Raw genomic sequence first — 22,455 nt, forward strand, 5'->3', positions numbered from 1 at the left:
ATTGTAGACTGCATAGAACAGAACGGGGATTGTAGACTGCATAGCTCAGTGGGGAAGGGGGGGGGGGGGTTCTATGGCTATATTATCCTGTGTAGGTCTCTGGACCGAGTGCACTGTGTTAGCAGTACTTGAAATAGAGACGGAAGAGGAAGCGAGATATCATTTTTTTCTGGTTCAATGGAAGTCAGTGAATGAAGCGGACCAGATCCAGCTGCTTTCGTATTGGTGTCTATGGTAGAACCACTCTGTTAAGCAGAACGCAACTGATTTTTATTTTCCTCCAATGGTAAACGGCCTGAGTGAACTATCTGTCTTGTTTTGACATTATCGATTATAGTCTGCTGCTGGAAAAACGTATGTGTTATGGCTTTACACCCCCTGCTATAATGTGGATAAAGAGTTACCTGTCTAACAGAACACAGAGGGTGTTCTTTAATGGAATGGAACATAATCCAGTTAGAATCAGGAATTCCCCAGGGTAGCTGTTTAGGCCCATTACTTTTTTCAATTTTTACTAACAACATGTCACTGACTTTGAGTAAAGCCATAGTTTCTATGTATGAGGATGACTCAACACCATACACATCAGGTACTACAGCGACTGAAATGACTGCAACACTCAACAAAGAGCTGCAGTTAGTTTCAGAATGGGTGGCAACGAATAAATTAGAAAATATTTCTGAATCTAAAAGCATTGTATTTGGGACATATCATTCACTAAACGCTAAACCTCAACTAAAACTTGTAATAAATTATGTGGAAATTGAGCAAGTTGATGTGACTTAACTGCTTGGAGTTACCCTAAACAGTCATGGTCAAAACATATTGATACAACAGTTGCTAAGATGGGGAGAAGTCTGTCCATAATAAAGCACTGCTCTACCTTCTTAACAACACTATCAACAAGGCAGGTCCTACAGGCCCTAGTTTCTACCTTCTTAACAACACTATCAACAAGGCAGGTCCTACAGGCCCTAGTTTTGTCACACCTGGACTACTGTTCAGTCGTGTGGTCAGGTGCCACAAAAAATGACTTACGAAAATTGCAATTGGCTCAGAACAGGGCAGCATGGCTGACCCTTAGATGTACACAGAGAGCTAATATTAATAATATGCATGTCAATCTCTCCTGGCTGAAAGTGGAGGAGAGATTGACTTCATCACTACTTTTATTTATGAGAGGTATTGACATGTTGAATGAACCGAGCTGCCTGTCTAAACTACTGGCACACAGCTCAGACACCCATCCATCCATACCACACAAGACATGCCACCAGAGGTCTGTCTAAACTACTGGCACACAGCTCAGACACCCATCCATACCCCACAAGACATGCCACCAGAGGTCTGTCTAAACTACTGGCACACAGCTCAGACACCCATACATACCCCACAAGACATGCCACAAGAGGTCTGTCTAAACTACTGGCGCACAGCTCAGACACCCATCCATACCCCACAAGACATGCCACCAGAGGTCTGTCTAAACTACTGGCACACAGCTCAGACACCCATACATACCCCACAAGACATGCCACCAGAGGTCTGTTTAAACTACTGGCACACAGCTCAGACAGCCATCCATACCCCACAAGACATGCCACCAGAGGTCTGTCTAAACTACTGGCACACAGCTCAGACACCCATACATACCCCACAAGACATGCCACCAGAGGTCTGTCTAAACTACTGGCACACAGCTCAGACACCCATCCATACCCCACAAGACATGCCACCAGAGGTCTGTCTAAACTACTGGCACACAGCTCAGACACCCATCCATACCCCACAAGACATGCCACCAGAGGTCTGTCTAAACTACTGGCATACAGCTCAGACACCCATACATACCCCACAAGACATGCCACCAGAGGTCTGTCTAAACTACTGGCACACAGCTCAGACACCCATGCATACCCCACAAGACATGCCACCAGAGGTCTGTCTAAACTACTGGCACACAGCTCAGACACCCATACATACCCCACAAGACATGCCACCAGAGGTCTGTCTAAACTACTGGCACACAGCTCAGACACCCATCCATACCCCACAAGACATGCCACCAGAGGTCTGTCTAAACTACTGGCACACAGCTCAGACACCCATACATACCCCACAAGACATGCCACCAGAGGTCTCTTCACAGTCCCCAAGTCCAGAACAGACTATGGGAGGAGCACAGTACTACATAGAGCCATGACTACATGGAACTCTATTCCACATCAGGTAACTGATGCAAGCAGTAAAATTACATTTAAAAAACAGATCAAAATACAGCGGGAACTGTGAAGCAACACACACACACACACACACACACAGACACACACACACACGCACGCACGCACGCACGCACGCACACACACACACACACACACACACACACACACACACACACACACACACACGATATCATACGCACTATACATACACATGGATTTAGTACTGTAGATATGTGGTAGTGGTGGAGTAGGGGCCTGAGGGCACACAGTGTGTTGTGAAATCCGTGAATGTATTGTAATGTTTTTAAAATTGTATAAACTGCTTTAATCTTGCTGGACCCCAGGAAGAGTAGCTGGGGTCCAGCAAATACAAATATTCATTTAAAATCCACCATGTTTGCTGGAACTATAAACTGACTGGCAGCCATTTTCCCCCAACTGCCAACTGTCTGACAGCTGTTGTTATGACGATCAAGATGTCAAATGATCATTTGCCTTGTTGTAAATTCACCTTATGTAGCCCTGCCAACTTGACCCACTTCCTGATTGAATGCTGTTGTTTTCAAACTTCCAGTCCATTCTGGCCCGTTGACAGATGTCGTGGACGAATCAGAATTAGTTGGGTAACATAGATAATTAAGATGTTTTATTAGTATAATATGCTTATTTGAGGTACTTGTCATTAGAAAGTGTCCATTGGACTCTGGTGTCTTTTCAGTTACACATTTCCCTTAGCTGGGGCTCAGACACTGTGGACCCAGAGAGGGGAAGAGGTCAGACTTGTCTTTTACTGGTCTCTGTTGCTCTGCAGAATATCAGCAAGAGAGGAGGACAGAAAGAAATATTGTCTTCATATGTGAATGTCTCTTTACCTATGCTTAAACCATGTGAAGGGATGGCGTGATTACTGGGGAACCAATGACTTGTCTCCACAATGTCTGTGAGCAAGTCACACCCTCCTTTTCCTTATTGTGGGGAGGTTTATGGCAGTGTCTGGGACCATGGTCTCTTAGATCTCACACTTATCCTGTGATAATATATGGCCTAGAGGCTCACTCCCCCCAGTGAGCTTGTCCAGGAGTAGGGTCAAGAGGGAGTTTGCTTGAGATGGGAGTATCTAGAGTTGACAATTGATATATGCCATTGGATGAAATAGTTCTGTTCAATACCGTACCAGGAAGGGACAGTTCTAAGGGGGCCAGATACTGGGCTATTCAATGAACCCTGTTGTCATAGCAGTTACTGTCTGATGTGTTTTATTGATATCTGTCATACAAAACGTAACCTTTGTGAACTGTTACTAAGTATCTGTGGTTTGTCAATGTACGTTGAAGGGGCTGTATCGTTGCTATAAAAGATCCCTGTAGCCATTCTGTAAGCACCTCATTAAATGATTCATTCGAGAGAATGCATTGGTGGGGTCAAGAACTTTTGCAAAAGTATCTTAATTAAGTATTAAAGATGTAGTTTAACTCGGACTGGTGTGTTTTGTAACTCCTCGTTTGGTAATGCGGAAATTAGCCACCACAGAGACAGCAAACCCAGGGATGAGTAGTTGATAAATATAAATGACATTCGTCAAAAAAGAAATGAACAGAATCTGAAAGATATACTGTATTAATACTCTGTTGAGGAAAATTATAAAAAAAATATGTAAATGTTTGTTTTCATGTAGTAGGACGCCGACGTTAGCGTTGTTAGCATTCCCATAGCCTCAACATGGATGGTTAGGTAGCTAGCGTTTTTAGACTATTCAATCTAAAGCCGAAGTGTTACAGATTCCGCGATAGAAATGTAAAGATAATTTATGATTGAAACGAAATATTACGTGACTGCAGTCTCAGCTAAAGCGTGAACATTGCCTTTAAATTTCACTCACGCTGTAAAGCTAAATATCCACAACGCGGATTGAATTAAGCCCTCTATTTAATTATAGTTATCCACACCAGCCTGGTCTCATAGACTAGACGTAACATAGCAAACCTTAAATCCGGGACTCTTATATGAGTATGATATGTTATGTTTGGTTACATAAGACACAATGCGAATGTCTAACAACCCAAAGGGTTCGAATCTCATCACAAACAGCTTTCGCTAATTAGCAACTTTTCAACAACTTACTACTTTTAAGCTACTTTGCAACTACTTAGCATGTTAGCTAACCCTTCCCCTAACTCTAACCCTATCCCTTATAGCTAACTCTTCCCCTAACCCTAACCTTATCCCTTATAGCTAACCCTTCCCCTAAACCTAACCTTAACCCTTATAGCTAACCCTTCCCCTAACCCTAACCTTAACCCTTATAGCTAACCCTTCCCCTAACATTAACCCTTATAGCTAACACTTCCCCTAACCTTATCCCTTATAGCTAACCCTTCCCCTTCCTCTAACCTTAACCCTTATAGCTAACCCTTCCCCTAACCTTAACCCTTATAGCTAACCCTTCCCCTAACCTTAACCCTTATAGCTAACCCTTCCCCTAACCTTAACCTTAACCCTCATAGCTAACCCTAACCTTATCCCTTATAGCTAACCCTTCCCCTAACCGTATCCCTTATAGCTAACCCTTCCCCTAACCTTAACCCTTATAGCTAACCCTTCCCCTAACCTTATCCCTTATAGCTAACCCTTCCCCTAACCTTAACCCTTATAGCTAACCCTTCCCCTAACCTTATCCCTTATAGCTAACCCTTCCCCTAACCTTAACCCTTATAGCTAACCTTTCCCCTAACCTTATCCCTTATAGCTAACCCTTCCCCTAACCTTAACCCTTATAGCTAACCCTTCCCCTAACCTTATCCCTTATAGCTAACCCTTCCCCTAACCTTAACCCTTATAGCTAACCTTTCCCCTAACCTTATCCCTTAGAGCTAACCCTTCCCCTAACCTTAACCCTTCCCTTCCCCTCACCTTAACCCTTCCCCTAACCTTATCCCTTAGAGCTAACCCTTCCCCTAACCTTAACCCTTATAGCTAACCCTTCCCCTAACCTTTTCCCTTATAGCTAACCCTTCCCCTAACCTTAACCCTTCCCTTCCCCTCACCTTAACCCTTCCCCTAACCTTATCCCTTAGAGCTAACCCTTCCCCTAACCTTTTCCCTTATAGCTAACCCTTCCCCTAACCCTAACCTTAACCCTTATAGCTAACCCTTCCCCTAACCCTAACCTTAACCCTTATAGCTAACCCTTCCCCTAACCTTAACCCTTATAGCTAACCCTTCCCCTAACCCTAACCTTATCCCTTATAGCTAACCCTTCCCCTAACCCTAACCCTTATAGCTAACCCTTCCCCTTCCCCTAACCTTAACCCTTATAGCTAACCCTTCCCCTAACCTTAACCCTTATAGCTAACCCTTCCCCTAACCTTAACCCTTATAGCTAACCCTTCCCCTAACCTTATCCCTTATAGCTAACCTTTCCCCTAACCTTAACCCTTATAGCTAACCCTTCCCCTTCCCCTAACCTTAACCCTTATAGCTAACCCTTCCCCTAACCTTAACCCTTATAGCTAACCCTTCCCCTAACCCTAACCTTATCCCTTATAGCTAACCCTTCCCCTAACCTTAACCCTTATAGCTAACCCTTCCCCTAACCTTAACCCTTATAGCTAACCCTTCCCCTAACCTTAACCCTTATAGCTAACCCTTCCCCTAACCTTAACCCTTATAGCTAACCCTTCCCCTAACCTTAACCCTTATAGCTAACCCTTCCCCTAACCTTAACCCTTATAGCTAACCCTTCCCCTAACCTTAACCTTTAACGTAACTCCTAAACTTAGCCTTATCCCGAACCCAGCGGTCCCAAACTAGGGGTCGCCTGATATGAAAATGGAGTTGCGGGACATTTTCCAAAATCCTGTTAAAAAAATGTTTCATGATTATCTCTCAAAATCATTGTAATGTGGTTAACCTTAAAAATGAAAATTAAAGTGATTAAAATTTAAAGAAACATTTCAACAAGAGAACGCCGTTAGATTGTGTAAAAAGGCCTCACTTGACCGTTGCACTAGAATCATTCCCGCGGTGAATGGCTAGGCCCGCTACGCTATGAAACCACACACTATTGAATCATTCCCGCGGTGAATGGCTAGGCCCGCTACGCTATGAAACCACACACTGTTGAATCATTCCCGCGGTGAATGGCTAGGCCCGCTACGCTATGAAACCACACACTGTTGAATCATTCCCGCGGTGAATGGCTAGGCCCGCTACGCTATGAAACCACACACTGTTGAATCATTCCCGCGGTGAATGGCTAGGCCCGCTACGCTATGAAACCACACACTGTTGAATCATTCCCGCGGTGAATGGCTAGGCCCGCTACGCTATGAAACCACACACTGTTGAATCATTCCCGCGGTGAATGGCTAGGCCCGCTACGCTATGAAACCACACACTGTTGAATCATTCCCGCGGTGAATGGCTAGGCCCGCTACGCTATGAAACCACACACTGTTGAATCATTCCCGCGGTGAATGGCTAGGCCCGCTACGCTATGAAACCACACACTGTTGAATCATTCCCATGGTGAATGGCTAGGCCCGCTACACTATGAAACCACACACTGTTGAATCATTCCCGCGGTGAATGGCTAGGCCCGCTACGCTATGAAACCACACACTATTTCAGACACTTTGATATTACCGGCCGCAATTGATATGGTGAAAACAACGAGCAGGGAGGCAGAAGCACAGAAACTCACATTAATACCTTTGTCAGATAACACACCACGGAATTGCATTTAAAAAAAAAATGTAAGTAACATTTTCCGCAAGTTATTTACGTTTTGACAAATGTAATTTATGTTTAATGTCATCACCAGCTGTGTCAATGCACCGGAAGCTGAAGGACAACTGCAACAAATTCAATGCTGGTGGATAAAAGTAGACAGTGTAAATGAGAGCTCAATAAAAAACTAGCTAGCTATATAAAAATTAAACATGAAAAGTGTACACTCAATCAGATCCAGCGTTTACCGTCGATAGCAGACGTCTGTATATCAGATGTTTTGGTATACTTGGAGGTGGAACTAAGTTAGAGCCATCAAATCGGTGAGCAGCTGCTCGTTCGATCATTGTCAGGAGGACTACTCCGCTCACATTAGAAGTTCAGAAAGAGAAAGTGAAAGGATCAAATAGAACAAAAAAAACATGAAATTAAATATGGAGGATTTATATTATTATAATGGAGGCTAGTGTTGTCTTGATTTGTTTATAGCGGTCATGTTTCGTTTCATCGATTGCTCAGTCTGTTTTGTTGAAATGTTCTTATTGGATCCCTAGGTAATTTGGTTGTTCTAGTTCTGTTGTATGCGAGTTGCTACCCCCCCCCCCATGAACAAGGCAGTTATAACCCACTGTTCCCCGGTAGGCCGTCATTGAAAATAAGAATTTGTTCTTAACTGACTTGCCTAGTTAAATAAAGATAAAATTGTGTAATTTGGGTGAACTATCCCTTTTGTATGGTGGAAAAAGTCCAATTCCAGTGTTGTTTACTCAATTATTCTGTATTGTTTTACAATTCTACAATATATACCATTTAGCTGACATTTTAGTCAAAAGTGACTGACAGTTATTCATGCATTCATATTTTACAGAATAGTTTTTATTCACTTTCACACTGGGTTGACCAATCAGATGAGTGTTTTTTTATGTCATCAATCATTAAGCTACAAAAGGGTCAGCTCACACAGCGTGGTAGCTCAGTGTGGTAGCTCAGCGTGGTAGCTGTAGTGCGGTAGCTCAGTGCGGTAGCTGTAGTGCGGTAGCTGCAGTGCGGTAGCTGCAGTGCGGTAGCTGCAGTGCGGTAGCTCAGCGCGGTAGCTGTAGTGCGGTAGCTCAGTGCGGTAGCTGTAGTGCGGTAGCTCAGTGTGGTAGCTGCAGTGTGGTAGCTGCAGTGTGGTAGCTTCAGTGTGGTAGCTCAGTGTGGTAGCTCAGTGTGGTAGCTCAGTGTGGTAGCTGTAGTGTGGTAGCTCAGTGTGGTAGCTCAGCGTGGTAGGTGTATTGTGGTAGCTGTAGTGTGGTAGCTCAGTGTGGTAGCTCAGTGTGGTAGCTGTAGTGTGGTAGCTCAGTGTGGTAGCTGTAGTGTGGTAGCTGTAGTGTGGTAGCTCAGTGTGGTAGCTCAGTGTGGTAGCTCAGTGTGGTAGCTGTAGTGTGGTAGCTCAGTGTGGTAGCTCAGTGTGGTAGCTCAGTGTGGTAGCTCAGTGTGGTAGCTGTAGTGTGGTAGCTCAGTGGGGTAGCTGTAGTGTGGTAGCTGTAGTGTGGTAGCTCAGTGTGGTAGCTGCAGTGTGGTAGCTGTAGTGTGGTAGCTCAGTGTGGTAGCTGTAGTGTGGTAGCTGTAGTGTGGTAGCTCAGTGTGGTAGCTGTAGTGTGGTAGCTCAGTGTGGTAGCTGTAGTGTGGTAGCTCAGTGTGGTAGCTGCAGTGTGGTAGCTGTAGTGTGGTAGCTCAGTGTGGTAGCTGTAGTGTGGTAGCTCAGTGTGGTAGCTGTAGTGTGGTAGCTGTAGTGTGGTAGCTCAGTGTGGTAGCTGTAGTGTGGTAGCTCAGTGTGGTAGCTGTAGTGTGGTAGCTGTAGTGTGGTAGCTCAGTGTGGTAGCTGTAGTGACTGTCCACAGCTCTCTGTCTCTTCCTCTTCCTCGTCATCATCAGCTGTTAGTCGACTGGCCTCTTCATCCTTGTCCAGACGCAGACACATTACCACCCTGGAGACAGACAGACAGACAGACACATTACCACCCTGGAGACAGACAGACAGACACATTACCACCCTGGAGACAGACAGACAGACACATTACCACCATGGAGACAGACAGACAGACACATTACCACCCTGGAGACAGACAGACAGACAGACAGACAGACAGACAGACAGACAGACAGACAGACATATTACTACCCTGGAGACAGACAGACAGACACATTACCACCCTGGAGACAGACAGACACATTACCACCCTGGAGACAGACAGACAGACAGACACATTACCACCCTGGAGACAGACAGACAGACAGACACATTACTACCCTGGAGACAGACAGACAGACAGACAGACAGACAGACAGACAGACAGACAGACAGACAGACAGACACATTACTACCCTGGAGACAGACAGACAGACACATTACCACCCTGGAGACAGACAGACAGACACATTACCACCCTGGAGACAGACAGACACATTACCACCCTGGAGACAGACAGACAGACAGACACATTACTACCCTGGAGACAGACAGACAGACAGACAGACAGACAGACAGACAGACAGACAGACAGACAGACAGACAGACAGACACATTACCACCCTGGAGACAGACAGACAGACAGACACATTACTACCCTGGAGACAGACAGACAGACAGACAGACAGACAGACAGACAGACAGACAGACAGACAGACAGACAGACAGACAGACACATTACTACCCTGGAGACAGACAGACAGACAGACAGACAGACAGACAGACAGACAGACAGACAGACAGACAGACAGACAGACAGACAGACACATTACCACCCTGGAGACAGACAGACAGACAGACAGACTGTTACTGTTTCTAGCCTCCCCCAGTACCCTGCCCTGAACCTTAGTGACTGTTACTAGCCAGCCTCCACCCAGTACCCTGCCCTGAACCTTATTTACTGTTACTAGCCAGCCTCCACCCAGTACCCTGCCCTGAACCTTAGTGACTGTTACTAGCCTCCACCCAGTACCCTGCCCTGAACCTTAGTTACTGTTACTAGCCTCCACCCAGTACCCTACCCTGAACCTTAGTTACTGTTACTAGCCAGCCTCCACCCAGTACCCTGCCCTGAACCTTAGTTACAGTTACTAGCCTCCACCCAGTACCCTGCCCTGAACCTTAGTTACAGTTACTAGCCGGCCTCCACCCAGTACCCTGCCCTGAACCTTAGTTACTGTTACTAGCCGGCCTCCACCCAGTACCCTGCCCTGAACCTTATTTACTGTTACTAGCCAGCCTCCACCCAGTACCCTGCCCTGAACCTTAGTTACTGTTACTAGCCAGCCTCCACTCAGTACCCTGCCCTGAACATTAGTTACAGTTACTAGCCGGCCTCCACCCAGTACCCTGCCCTGAACCTTAGTTACAGTTACTAGCCGGCCTCCACCCAGTACCCTGCCCTGAACCTTAGTTACTGTTACTAGCCAGCCTCCACCCAGTACCCTGCCCTGAACCTTAGTTACTGTTACTAGCCAGCCTCCACTCAGTACCCTGCCCTGAACCTTAGTTACAGTTACTAGCCGGCCTCCACCCAGTACCCTGCCCTGAACCTTAGTTACTGTTACTAGCCGGCTACCACCCAGTACCCTGCCCTGAACCTTAGTTACTGTTACTAGCCAGCCTCCACCCAGTACCCTGCCCTGAACCTTAGTTACTGTTACTAGCCGGCCTCCACCCAGTACCCTGCCCTGAACCTTAGTTACTGTTACTAGCCAGCCTCCACCCAGTACCCTGCCCTGAACCTTAGTTACTGTTACTAGCCGGCCTCCACCCAGTACCCTGCCCTGAACCTTAGTTACTGTTACTAGCCTCCACCCAGTACCCTGCCCTGAACCTTAGTTACTGTCACTAGCCTCCACCCAGTACCCTCCCCTGAACCTTTGTGACTGTTACTAGCCGGCCTCCACCCAGTACCCTGCCCTGAACCTTAGTTACAGTTACTAGCCAGCCTCCACCCAGTACCCTGCCCTGAACCTTAGTTACTGTTACTAGCCAGCTACCACCTGGTACCCTGCCCTGAACCTTAGATGCTGCTGCCCTATAGGTATGTATGTACTGTACATAGATATGGAATCACTGGTCACTTTAATAATGTTTACCTACTGTATTCCTCACTTCATATGTATCATCTGTATTGCAGTCCAGGTTAATCTTATTAAACTACCTTGTACACATATTTTCTATTCAGTAACTGTCCATAATATCTATACACACTATAATATAGTACATACGAAACCCATGACAGTATAAGCCCAGTATAAGCCCAGTCTAAACCCAGTTTTAGCCCTGTCTTAGCCCAGTCTAAACCCAGTCTAAACCCAGTCTAAGCCCCATGTAAACCCAGTCTAAGCCCTGTCTAATCCCAGTTTTAGCCCTGTCTTAGCCCTGTCGAAACCCAGTCTAAGCCCCATCTAAGCCCAGTCTAAGCCCTGTCTAATCCCAGTTTTAGCCCTGTCTTAGCCCTGTCTAAGCTCAGTCTTAGCCCTGTCTAAGCCCAGTCGAAACCCAGTCTAAGCCCCATCTAAGCCCAGTCTAAGCCCTGTCTAATCCCAGTTTTAACCGAGGTTTAGCCCTGTTTTAGCCCTGTCTAAGCCCCGTCTATGCCCAGTCTAAGCCCAGTCTTAGCCCTGTTTTAGCCCTGTCTAATCCCAGTCTAAGCCCTGTCTAAACCCAGTCTAAGCCCAGTCTCTAAGCTATTAGCCCATACAAATGCATTGAATAACAGATAAACTACCGTAAATTCAGGACTATAAGCCGCAACTTTTTTCCCACGCTTTGAACCTCGCGGCTTAAACAATGACGCGGCTAATATATGGATTTTTCCCGCTTTCAATTTTTTTTCTCCAAAAAAACACATTCTGTGACGTGCTCAGTTTTTTGGGGGCATGAAGCTTTCATTAGACCAATGAAATTGCCGAACGGGTTAAGGTCAAACAACTTTTTTGTTTACTGTTTAGATTAAATCGAGCGCTCTCAAACTTCCCATCATTCTGATTACGGTAGTCATTTTGTCACCCTCATCATGGCAAAGACACGGAGAAATGCATATGATGCAGCTTTCAAGTTGAAGGCGATTGATCTGGCTGTTGGAAAAGGAAATAGAGCTGCTGCACGGGAGCTTGGTCTTAATGAGTCGATGATAAGACGTTGGAAACAGCAGCGTGAGGAATTGACTCAGTGCAAAAAGACAACTACAGCTTACTGCAAATTTTTTATTTTTTGTTACAAGCCGTGTTTCGTTAAAGCCTATTTATTTTTTGTTACAAGCTGTGTTTCGTTAAAGCCTATTTATTTTTGTTACAAGCCATGTTTTGTTAAAGACGACACCATTCTGTATACTTCTGGCCCTTCTTTGGACACTGTGTTAACAACCCTCCAGACGAGCTTCAATGCCATTCAACTCTCCTTCCGTGGTCTCCAACTGCTCCTAAACACAAGTAAAACTAAATGCATGCTCTTCAACCGATCGCTGCCTGCACCTGCCCGCCCATCCAGCATAACTTCTCTGGACGGTTCTGACTTAGAATTTGTGGACAACTACAAATACCTAGGTGTCTGGTTAGACTGTAAACTCTCCTTCCAGACTCACATCAATCATCTCCAATCCAAAGTGAAATCTAGAATTGGCTTACTATTTCGCAACAAAGCATCCTTCACTCATGCTGCCAAACATACCCTCGTAAAACTGACCATCCTACCAATCCTCGACTTCGGCGATGTCATTTACAAAATAGCCTCCAATACCCTACTCAACAAGCTGGATGCAGTCTATCACAGTGCCATCCGTTTTGTCACCAAAGCCCCATATACAACCCACCACTGCGACCTGTATGCTCTCGTTGGCTTGCCTTCACTTCATAATCGTCGCCAAACACACTGGCTCCAGGTCATCTACAAGACCCTGCTAGGTAAAGTCCCCCCTTATCTCCGCTCACTGGTCACCATAGCAGCACCCCCCTGTAGCACGCGCTCCAGCAGGTATATCTCTCTGGTCACCCCTAAAGCCAACTCCTCCTTTGGTCGTCTCTCCTTCCAGTTCTCAGCTGCCAATGACTGGAACGAACTACAAAAATCTCTAAAACTGGAAACACTGATCTCCCTCACTAGCTTTAAGCACCAGCTGTCAGAGCAGCTCACAGATTACTGCACCTGTACATAGCCCATCTATAATTTAGCCCAAACAACTACCTCTTCCCCTACTGTATTTATTTATTTTATTTATTTTGCTCCTTTGCACCATATTATTTATATTTTAACTTTTAATTTTCTTCAAACTACAAATCTACCATTCCAGTGTTTTTCTTGCCATACTTTATTTACTTTGCCACCATGGCATTTTTTGCCTTTACCTCCCTTATCTCACATCATTTGCTCACATTGTATATAGTCTTATTTTTTTCTACTGCATCATTGATTGTATGTTGTTTTACTCCATGTGTAACTCTGTGTTTTTGTATGTTGTCGAACTGCTTTGCTTTATCTTGGCCAGGTCGCAATTGTAAATGAGAACTTGTTCTCAACTTGCCTACCTGGTTAAATAAAGGACTTGTTCTGAACTGGCCTACCTGGTTAAATAAAGGACTTGTTCTCAACTAGCCTACCTGGTTAAATAAAGGTGAAATAAAATAAATAAAATAAAAAGCCTGTGTAAAGTTCATTTGTTTCAATGTACCGGTAGGCACCTGAGGCTTATAGACATGTGCGGCTTATTTATGTTCAAAAAAATTTAATTCAGTGGGTGCGGCTTATATTCAGGTGCGCTTAATAGTCCGGAAATTACAGTACATGTATTTAACCCCTTATCATTGTCACTGAACACTCTCCATATACCATTCATTTTTTTCAACTGGTTCCCGGGGGGACCTTCAGACGAGTCTTCTGTGGGGAGGGGGGGGGGGGTCGTAGAGCAAAACGGAGAACACTTCGGACATCGACTCCAGGGGGGGCTTCTGACATCGACTCCAGGGGTGGCTTCGGACATCAACTCCACGGGGGGCTTCGGACATCGACTCTACGGGGGGCTTCTGACATCGACTCCAGGGGTGGCTTCGGACATCAACTCCACGGGGGGCTTCGGACATCGACTCCAGGGGGGGGGCTTCTGACATCGACTCCAGGGGTGGCTTCGGACATCGACTCCAGGGGGGGCTTCGGACATCGACTCCAGGGGGGGCTTCTGACATCGACTCCAGGGGTGGCTTCGGACATCGACTCCAGGGGGGGCTTTGGACATCGACTCCAGGGGGGCTTCTGACATCGACTCCAGGGGGGCTTCGGACATCGACTCCAGGAGGGGGGCTTCGGACATCGACTCCAGGGGTGCTTCTGACATCGACTCCAGGGGAGGGCTTCGGACATCGTCTCCAGGGGGGGCTTCGGACATCGACTCCAGGGGGGCTTCGGACATCGACTCCAGGGGGCTTCTGACATCGATTCCAGGGGGGGCTTCGGACATCGACTCCAGGGGTGGCTTCGGACATCGACTCCAGGGGGGGCTTCGGACATCGACTCCAGGGGGGGCTTCGGACATCAATTCCACGGGGGGCTTCGGACATCGACTCCAGGGGGGGGCTTCTGACATCGACTCCAGGGGTGGCTTCGGACATCGACTCCAGGGGGGGCTTCGGACATCGACTCCAGGGGGGGCTTCGGACATCGACTCCAGGGGGGGCTTCGGACATCGACTCCAGGGGGGCTTCTGACATCGACTCCAGGGGGGGGGCTTCTGACATTGACTCCAGGGGGGCTTCGGACATTGACTCCGGGGGGGGGCTTCGGACATCGACTCCAGGGGGCTTCTGACATCGACTCCAGGGGGGGCTTCGGACATCGACTCCAGGGGTGGCTTCGGACATCGACTCCAGGGGGGGCTTCGGACATCGACTCCAGGGGGGGCTTCGGACATCGACTCCAGGGGGGGCTTCGGACATCGACTCCAGGGGGGCTTCTGACATCGACTCCAGGGGGGGGCTTCTGACATTGACTCCAGGGGGGCTTCGGACATTGACTCCGGGGGGGGGCTTCGGACATCGACTCCAGGGGGGGCTTCTGACATCGACTCCAGGGGTGGCTTCGGACATCGACTCCAGGGGGGGCTTTGGACATCGACTCCAGGGGGGCTTCTGACATCGACTCCAGGGGGGCTTCGGACATTGACTCCAGGAGGGGGGCTTCGGACATCGACTCCAGGGGTGCTTCTGACATCGACTCCAGGGGGGGGCTTCGGACATCGTCTCCAGGGGGGGCTTCGGACATCGACTCCAGGGGGGGCTTCGGACATCGACTCCAGGGGGCTTCTGACATCGACTCCAGGGGGGGCTTCGGACATCGACTCCAGGGGGGGGCTTCGGAAATCGACTCCAGGGTGTTTCTGACATCGACTCCAGGGGGGGCTTCGGACATCGACTCCAGGCGAGCCTTCTGACATCGACTCCAGGGGGGGGCTTCGGACATCGACTCCAGGGGGGGCTTCGGACATCGACTCCAGGGGGGGCTTCGGACATGGACTCCAGGGGGGCTTCTGACATGGACTCCAGGGGGGGCTTCAGACATCGACTCCAGGGGGGAGCTTCGGACATGGACTCCAGGGGGGGGCTTTGGACATCGACTCCAGGGGGGGCTTCGGACATCAACTCTAGCGGGGCTTCAGACATCGACTCCGGGGGGGCTTCGGACATCGACTCCAGGGGGGGCTTCGGACATCGACTCCAGCGGGGCTTCAGACATCGACTCCGGGGGGGCTTCGGACATCGACTCCAGGGGGGGCTTCGGACATCGACTCCAGGGGGGGCTTCGGACATCGATTCCAGGGGGGCTTCTGACATCGACTCCAGGGGGGGCTTCGGACATCAACTCCAGGGGGGGCTTCGGACATTGACTCTAGGGTTGTGGCTTCGGACATCGACTCCAGGGGGGCTTCGGACATCGACTCCAGGGGGGGCTTCGGACATCGACTCCAGGGGGGCTTCAGACATCTACTCCAGGGGGGGCTTCAGACATCGACTCCAGGGGGGCTTCGGACATTGACTCCAGGGGGGGCTTCGGACATCGACTCCAGGGGGGCTTCTGACATCGACTCCAGGGGGGGCTTCGGACATCGACTCCAGGGGGCTTCAGACATCGACTCCAGGGGGGGGCTTCGGACATCGACTCCTGGGGGGCTTCTGACATTGACTCCAGGGGGGGCTTCAGACATCGACTCCAGGGGGGGGGGGCTTCGGCCATAGACTCCTGGGGGGCTTCTGACATTGACTCTACGGGGGGCTTCAGACATCGACTCCAGGGGGGCTTCGGACATCGACTCCACGGGGGCTTCGGACATCGACTCCAGGGGGTTAATTTATATTTCTGACTCTGACATTGCTCATTGTAGTATTTCTATATTTCTTAACTTCTCTTTCTTTTCATGTTTTTGGGGATTAGTGTGTTTTGTTTTATATTGTTAGGTGTTACTGCACTGTTGGAACAAGGAACATAAGCATTTCGACTACATCTGTGATAACATCTGCTAAATATGTGTACAGCGAACCAATACAATTTGATTTGACTTTGATTTATTTTGATCCCGACTTTTATCTATGTGATTTGGTTGTATTGACCCACCCAACCAGAATGGTTATGTTGACTGACCCATCCAATCAGAATGGTTGTGTTGACTGACCCATCCAATCAGAATGGTTGTGTTTTCTAACTTGGCCAATCAGAATGGTTGTGTTGACTGAGATAGCCAATAAGTATGGTTGTGTTGACTGACTTAGCCTACCAGAATGACTGTCTTGACTGACTTAGCCAATCAGATTGGTTGTGTCGACTGACTTGGCCAATCAGAATGGTTGTGTTGACTGAGTTAGCCAATCAGTATGGTTGTGTTGACTGACTTAGCTTACCAGAATGACTGTCTTGACTGACTTAGCCAATCAGATTGGTTGTGTCGACTGACTTGGCCAATCAGAATGGTTGTATTGACTGAGTTAGACCGATAGGAAAGGTTGTGAGTACTCACCCATCCAATCAAACTGGTTGCGTTGACTGACGCGTCCAATCAGAATGGTTGTGTTGACTGACTCACCCAATCAGAACAGCCGGTATGAGTGCGATGGCTGAAGCCAGCAGGAAGCTGAATCCAGGGAACCAGGAGACAGTGGAGGCGTAGGTACTGCTGAACACGGTGATCCCAACACCAATACTCAGCATCTCCACGAACGCTACACAGGCAAACACTGCACCTGGCGACAGGACAGGACACAGTTCTGGAGTTTACAGGCAGCTAGCCTAGTGGTTAGAGTGGAGGGGCGGCAGGTAGCCTAGTGGTTAGAATGGAGGGGCGGCAGGTAGCCTAGTGGTTAGAGTGGAGGGGAGGCAGGTAGCCTAGTGGTTAGAGTGGAGGGGAGGCAGCTAGCCTAGTGGTTAGAGAGGAGGGGCGGCAGCTAGCCAAGTGGTTAGAGTGGAGGGGAGGCAGGTAGGCTAGTAGTTAGAGTGGAGGGGAGGCAGGTAGCCTAGTGGTTAGAGTGGAGGGGCGGCAGGTAGCCTAGTGGTTAGAGTGGAGGGGCGGCAGGTAGCCTAGTGGTTAGAGTGGAGGGGCGGCAGGTAGCCTAGTGGTTAGAGTGGAGGGGCGGCAGGTAGCCTAGTGGTTAGAGTGGAGGGGAGGCAGGTAGCCTAGTGGTTAGAGTGGAGGGGCGGCAGGTAGCCTAGTGGTTAGAGTGGAGGGGCGGCAGGTAGCCTAGTGGTTAGAGTGGAGGGGGCGGAAGGTAGCCTAGTGGTTAGAGTGGAGGGGGCGGCAGGTAGCCTAGTGGTTAGAGTGGAGGGGCGGCAGGTAGCCTAGTGGTTAGAGTGGAGGGGCGGCAGGTAGCCTAGTGGTTAGAGTGGAGGGGCGGCAGCTAGCCTAGTGGTTAGAGCGTTGGGCCAGTAACCGAAAGGTTGCTAGATTGAATCCCCCAAGCTGACAAGGTACAAATCTGTCATTCTGCCCCTGAACAAGGCAGTTTAACCCACTGTTCCCCGGTAGGCCGTCATTGTAAATCCGAATTTGTTCTTAACTGACTTGCCCTAGTTAAATAAATGACATACTACTGCCAGAGTCTTTATCACGTTTGCTGATTTGGAGGAGAACAAAACCCATCATCTGCAGTTATCTCTCTTAGCTTCCTTAACATCAATGCGCTAACTGTACGTCGCTCTGAACAAGTTTACTTAATTACTCAAATGTAAATGTACTGAACGTGGTTTAACCTCGTCACTATCGTACCTTGGGAAGTCTCATGGGAAACACTGTAAGAATTGTAGATGGTGAGAGCTGTGTGTAATTTAGCCTAGCCTAGCATAGTGTAACATAATGTTATGTAGCCTAGCTTAGCCTAGCATAGCATAGTGTATTTTATCCTAGCATAGCATAGTGTAACATAATGTTATGTAGCCTAGCTTAGCATAGCGTCTTACCCTGTTCAGAGCTGAGTACTATCTTGGACATCATGGACCTCAGAACAGGAGCAGGCATGATGGAGAGAAGGAGAGGCAGCCGCACTAAGGAACACACACACACACACACACACACACACACACACACACACACACACACACACACACACACACACACACAGGTGAAAAATACCACAGCAGCAAGATTTGTGACCTATTGCCACAACAAAAGGACAACCAGTGGACCACAAACAACATTGTAAATACCACCTATATTTATCTGTTTATTTATGTTCCCTTTCATTCTTCAACTATTTGCACATAGTTACAACACAATATATAGCCAAAAACATGTAAACATGTTTCCCATGCCAATACATGGGGAGAGAGGGAGAGAGAGAGAGACAGAGAGAGAGAAAGAGAGAGAGAAAGAGACAGAGAGAGAAAAAGAGAGGGAGAGAGAGAGGGGGGAGAGACAGGGAGAGAGAGAGAGAAAGAGAGGGAGAGACAGAGAGAAAAGAGATAGAGAGAGAGAAAAAGAGAGGGAGAGAGAGAGGGAGAGAGAAGAGAGACAGGGAGAGAGAGAAACAGAGAAACAGAGAGAGAGAGAGAGACAGAGAGAGAGAGAGTGAGAGAGAGCGAGAGAGCGAGAGAGGCAGAGAGAGAGAGAGAGGCAGAGAGAGCGAGAGAGAGAGAGAGGCAGAGAGAGCGAGAGAGAGGCAGAGAGAGCGAGAGAGAGGCAGAGAGAGCGAGAGAGAGACAGAAAGAGAACAGAGATAGAGATAGAGATAGAGAGATAGGAGAGAGAGTAGAAATGAGAGATACAGTATAGGAGAGAAGACAGAGACAGATAGAGAGAAGATTAGGAAGATAGAGAGGAGAGAGACAGAGAGAGAGAGTGAGAGAGAGAGATAGAGAGAGAGAGAGAGATGATAGAGACAGAGAGAGGTAGAGATATAGAGAGAGAGAGAGAGAGTATCGAGAGTAGAGTAGAGAGAGAGAATAGATAGAGATAGAGAGTGAGAGAGACAGAGAGAGAGAGAGATAGACAGAGCAGAGAGATATACGAGAGAGTGAGAGAGACAGATAGAGAGACAGAGGAGATGATATATGAGACCATATAGATATACATGAGAGAGATAGGATAGAGAGTAGAGAAGGAGAGTGAGAGGAAAGAGAGAGAGAGAGAGAGAGAGAGAGAGAGAGAGAGAGACAGAGAGAGAGACAGAGAGAGACTGACAGAGAGAGAGAGAGAGAGATGTGGGGAGGGTGTTTTAGTGTAATATTTTTACACAAACACACATCTGTGTTTTCGTGAAATTTCTGGACTTTTTGGAGTGTACCATTTTTAACGAACCCAGAACATTCCCCATCTCACTTACAGAACCTACTACAGTCCTATAGTTATTTCTCTGGATATAAGGTCAATTTTGATGAAAGCGAAATCTTACCATTGTCTGTCTTTGACCATCATACCATTTCCTTTTAGATGGTCGCCTATGGGATTCACATATTTGGGCATAATGGTGGAGGGTAACCTGAAGAACCTCTATAAACTCAATCTGGCCAGCTTGTTGTAAAAGGTGGAGGGTGACCTGAAGAATTACAATAAACTCAATCTGGCCAGTTTGTTGTTAAAGGTGGCGGGTGACCTGAAGAATTACTATAAACTCAATCTGGCCAGCTTGTTGTAAAAGGTGGAGGGTGACCTGTGTAAATGGATGGACTTGCCACTCACTCTACTGGGTAGAATCAATGTGATTAAAACGAATGTCCTGCCCAGATTTCTATATTTGTTTCAATCTCTCCCTATCCCTGTGCCCGCAGCATTCTGTTCCTCTCTCGACAAGCTGACCAGACGGTTTATCTGGCCACGGCAAAACCCCCTAGGGTTAGCCTGGATAAACTGACCCTTGATTACGGTCAAGGGGGCTTAAACCTCCCCTACTGGGCTGCGCAGTCTAGATTTCTACCTCAGAGGTTTGACAATGGTAGTAGGTGGAGTTCCTCTGTCCAGTGTCTGTGTTCTTTTGCCCATCTTAATCTTTTCTTTTTATTGGCCAGTCTGAGATATGGCTTTTTCTTTGCAACTCTGCCTAGAAGGCCAGCATCCCGGAGTCGCCTCTTCACTGTTGACATTGAGACTGGTGTTTTGCGGGTACTATTTAATGAAACTGCCAGTTGAGGACTTGTGAGGCGTCTGTTTCTCAAACTAGACACTGTAATGTACTTGTCCTCTTGATCAGTTGTGCACCGGGGCCTCCCAGTCCTCTTTCTATTCTGGTTAGAGCCAGTTTGAGCTGTTCTGTGAAGGGAGTAGTACACAGCGTTGGACGAGATCTTCAGTTTCTTGGCAATTTCTCGCATGGAATAGTCTTCATTTCTCACAACAAGAATAGACTGATGAGTTTCAGAAGAAAGGTCTTTGTTTCTGGTCAGCGTGTAATCAAACCCACAAATGCTGATGCTTCAAATACTCAACTAGTCTAAAGAAGGCCAGTTTTATTGTTTCTTTAATCAGGACAACAGTTTTCAGCTGTGCTAACATAATTGCAAAAGGGTTTTCTAATGATCAATTAGCCTTTTAAAATGATAAACTTGGATTAGCTAACACAACGTGCCATTGGAACCAAAGAGTGATGGTTGCTGATAATGGGCCTCTGTACGCCTATGTATATATTCCATAAAAAAATCAGCCGTTTCCAGCTACAATACTGATTTACAACATGAACAATGTCTACACTGTATTTCGGATCAATTTGATGTTATTTTAATGGACAATTTTTTTTATTTTTCAAAAACAAGGACATTTCTAAGAGACCCCAAACTTTTGAATGGTAGTGTGTCTATCTATCTATCTATCTATCTATCTATCTATCTATCTATCTATCTATCTATCTATCTATCTATCTATCTATCTATCTATCTATCTATCTATCGATCGATCGATCGATTTATTTTACACTCGTCTGTTGTCTTTTAAGGTTATTGTCATTTTGTTATATTGTTGTCTAATATCTTTTCATTTTTGTTTTGAATGTTCTTAATTGGAAAATGCAAAAATAAATTATATATATATTTTTACATTTTCATTAACCCCTAACCCGTAACCTAACCCTTACCCTAACCCCCCCACCCCACCCCCCGTCTCACCTAGGAACATGAGCAGTGTGCTCTTGGCGAAGGCAGCCATCAGTAGTCCAGCAGCGACAGACAGCAGTCCCAGTAGTACTATATACCCGTCCCGAAGACAGCGCGACAGCAGGGACACCCCTGCAAAGCTCCCCAGGTAGATGAGTGTAGACAAGGCTGAACCATAGCCCACCAACACCTCACTCCAACACAGAGGAGCATTCAGCTCATACAGGATGAAGATGGACATACCACCCAGCTTAGACACCTGTGGGGGAGAGAGAGGGTGGACACAGTTACTTATTTTCTGTTACTAGTTATTTGAACGCAATGTTTGAAAAAAATACTCAATTAAATCTAATGAACAATCAGCTTAGATACCTGACAGGGAGATGAGGGGAGGGGGAGGAAGATGGGGGAGGGAGAGAGGAGCAAGCCATGAGCAGATGAGCTCCTGAATCTTTTTTTGTTGTTGACAAAAAGATAGATTTAGATTTTATTTACAAGGACATATAGGATACTAACCTCCACATCATAACCTTCACTTCAAACCTACAATCTGATTTTGGACGAATTTACCTGGAAGGATTCTAGAAGGATTCTTACTACCAAGGATTCTACTACCAAGAATTCTACTACCAAGGATTCTTACTACCAAGGATTCTACTACCAAGGATTCTACTACCAAGGATTCTACTACCGAGGATTCTACTACCAAGAATTCTTACTACCAAGGATTCTACTACCAAGGATTCTACTACCAAGGATTCTTACTACCAAGGATTCTACTACCAAGGATTCTACTACCAAGGATTCTTACTACCAAGGATTCTACTACCAAGGATTCTACTACCAAGGATTCTACTACCAAGGATTCTACTACCAAGGATTCTACTGCCAAGGATTCTACTACCAAGGATTCTACTACCGAGGATTCTACTACCA

The 22,455-nt window shown here is 47.1% G+C and overlaps 1 protein-coding gene across 1 annotated transcript; it reads right to left on the reverse strand.

Moving 5' to 3' along the window:
* Window positions 1-8,779: 8,779 nt before the first annotated feature.
* Window positions 8,780-21,773, reverse strand: LOC115181514 (solute carrier family 46 member 3-like). The gene is made up of 4 exons (XM_029743440.1): window positions 21,532-21,773; window positions 18,400-18,483; window positions 17,033-17,189; window positions 8,780-8,920 (listed from the first exon to the last, which is right to left on the reverse strand). Exons 1-4 carry the CDS (start codon window positions 21,758-21,760, stop codon window positions 8,803-8,805), a joined length of 588 nt encoding a protein of 195 aa, XP_029599300.1. The 5' UTR covers window positions 21,761-21,773; the 3' UTR covers window positions 8,780-8,802.
* Window positions 21,774-22,455: the final 682 nt, after the last annotated feature.

The sequence above is a fragment of the Salmo trutta genome, unplaced genomic scaffold, assembly GCF_901001165.1.
Source record: "Salmo trutta unplaced genomic scaffold, fSalTru1.1, whole genome shotgun sequence".
NCBI lineage: Eukaryota > Metazoa > Chordata > Actinopteri > Salmoniformes > Salmonidae > Salmo > Salmo trutta.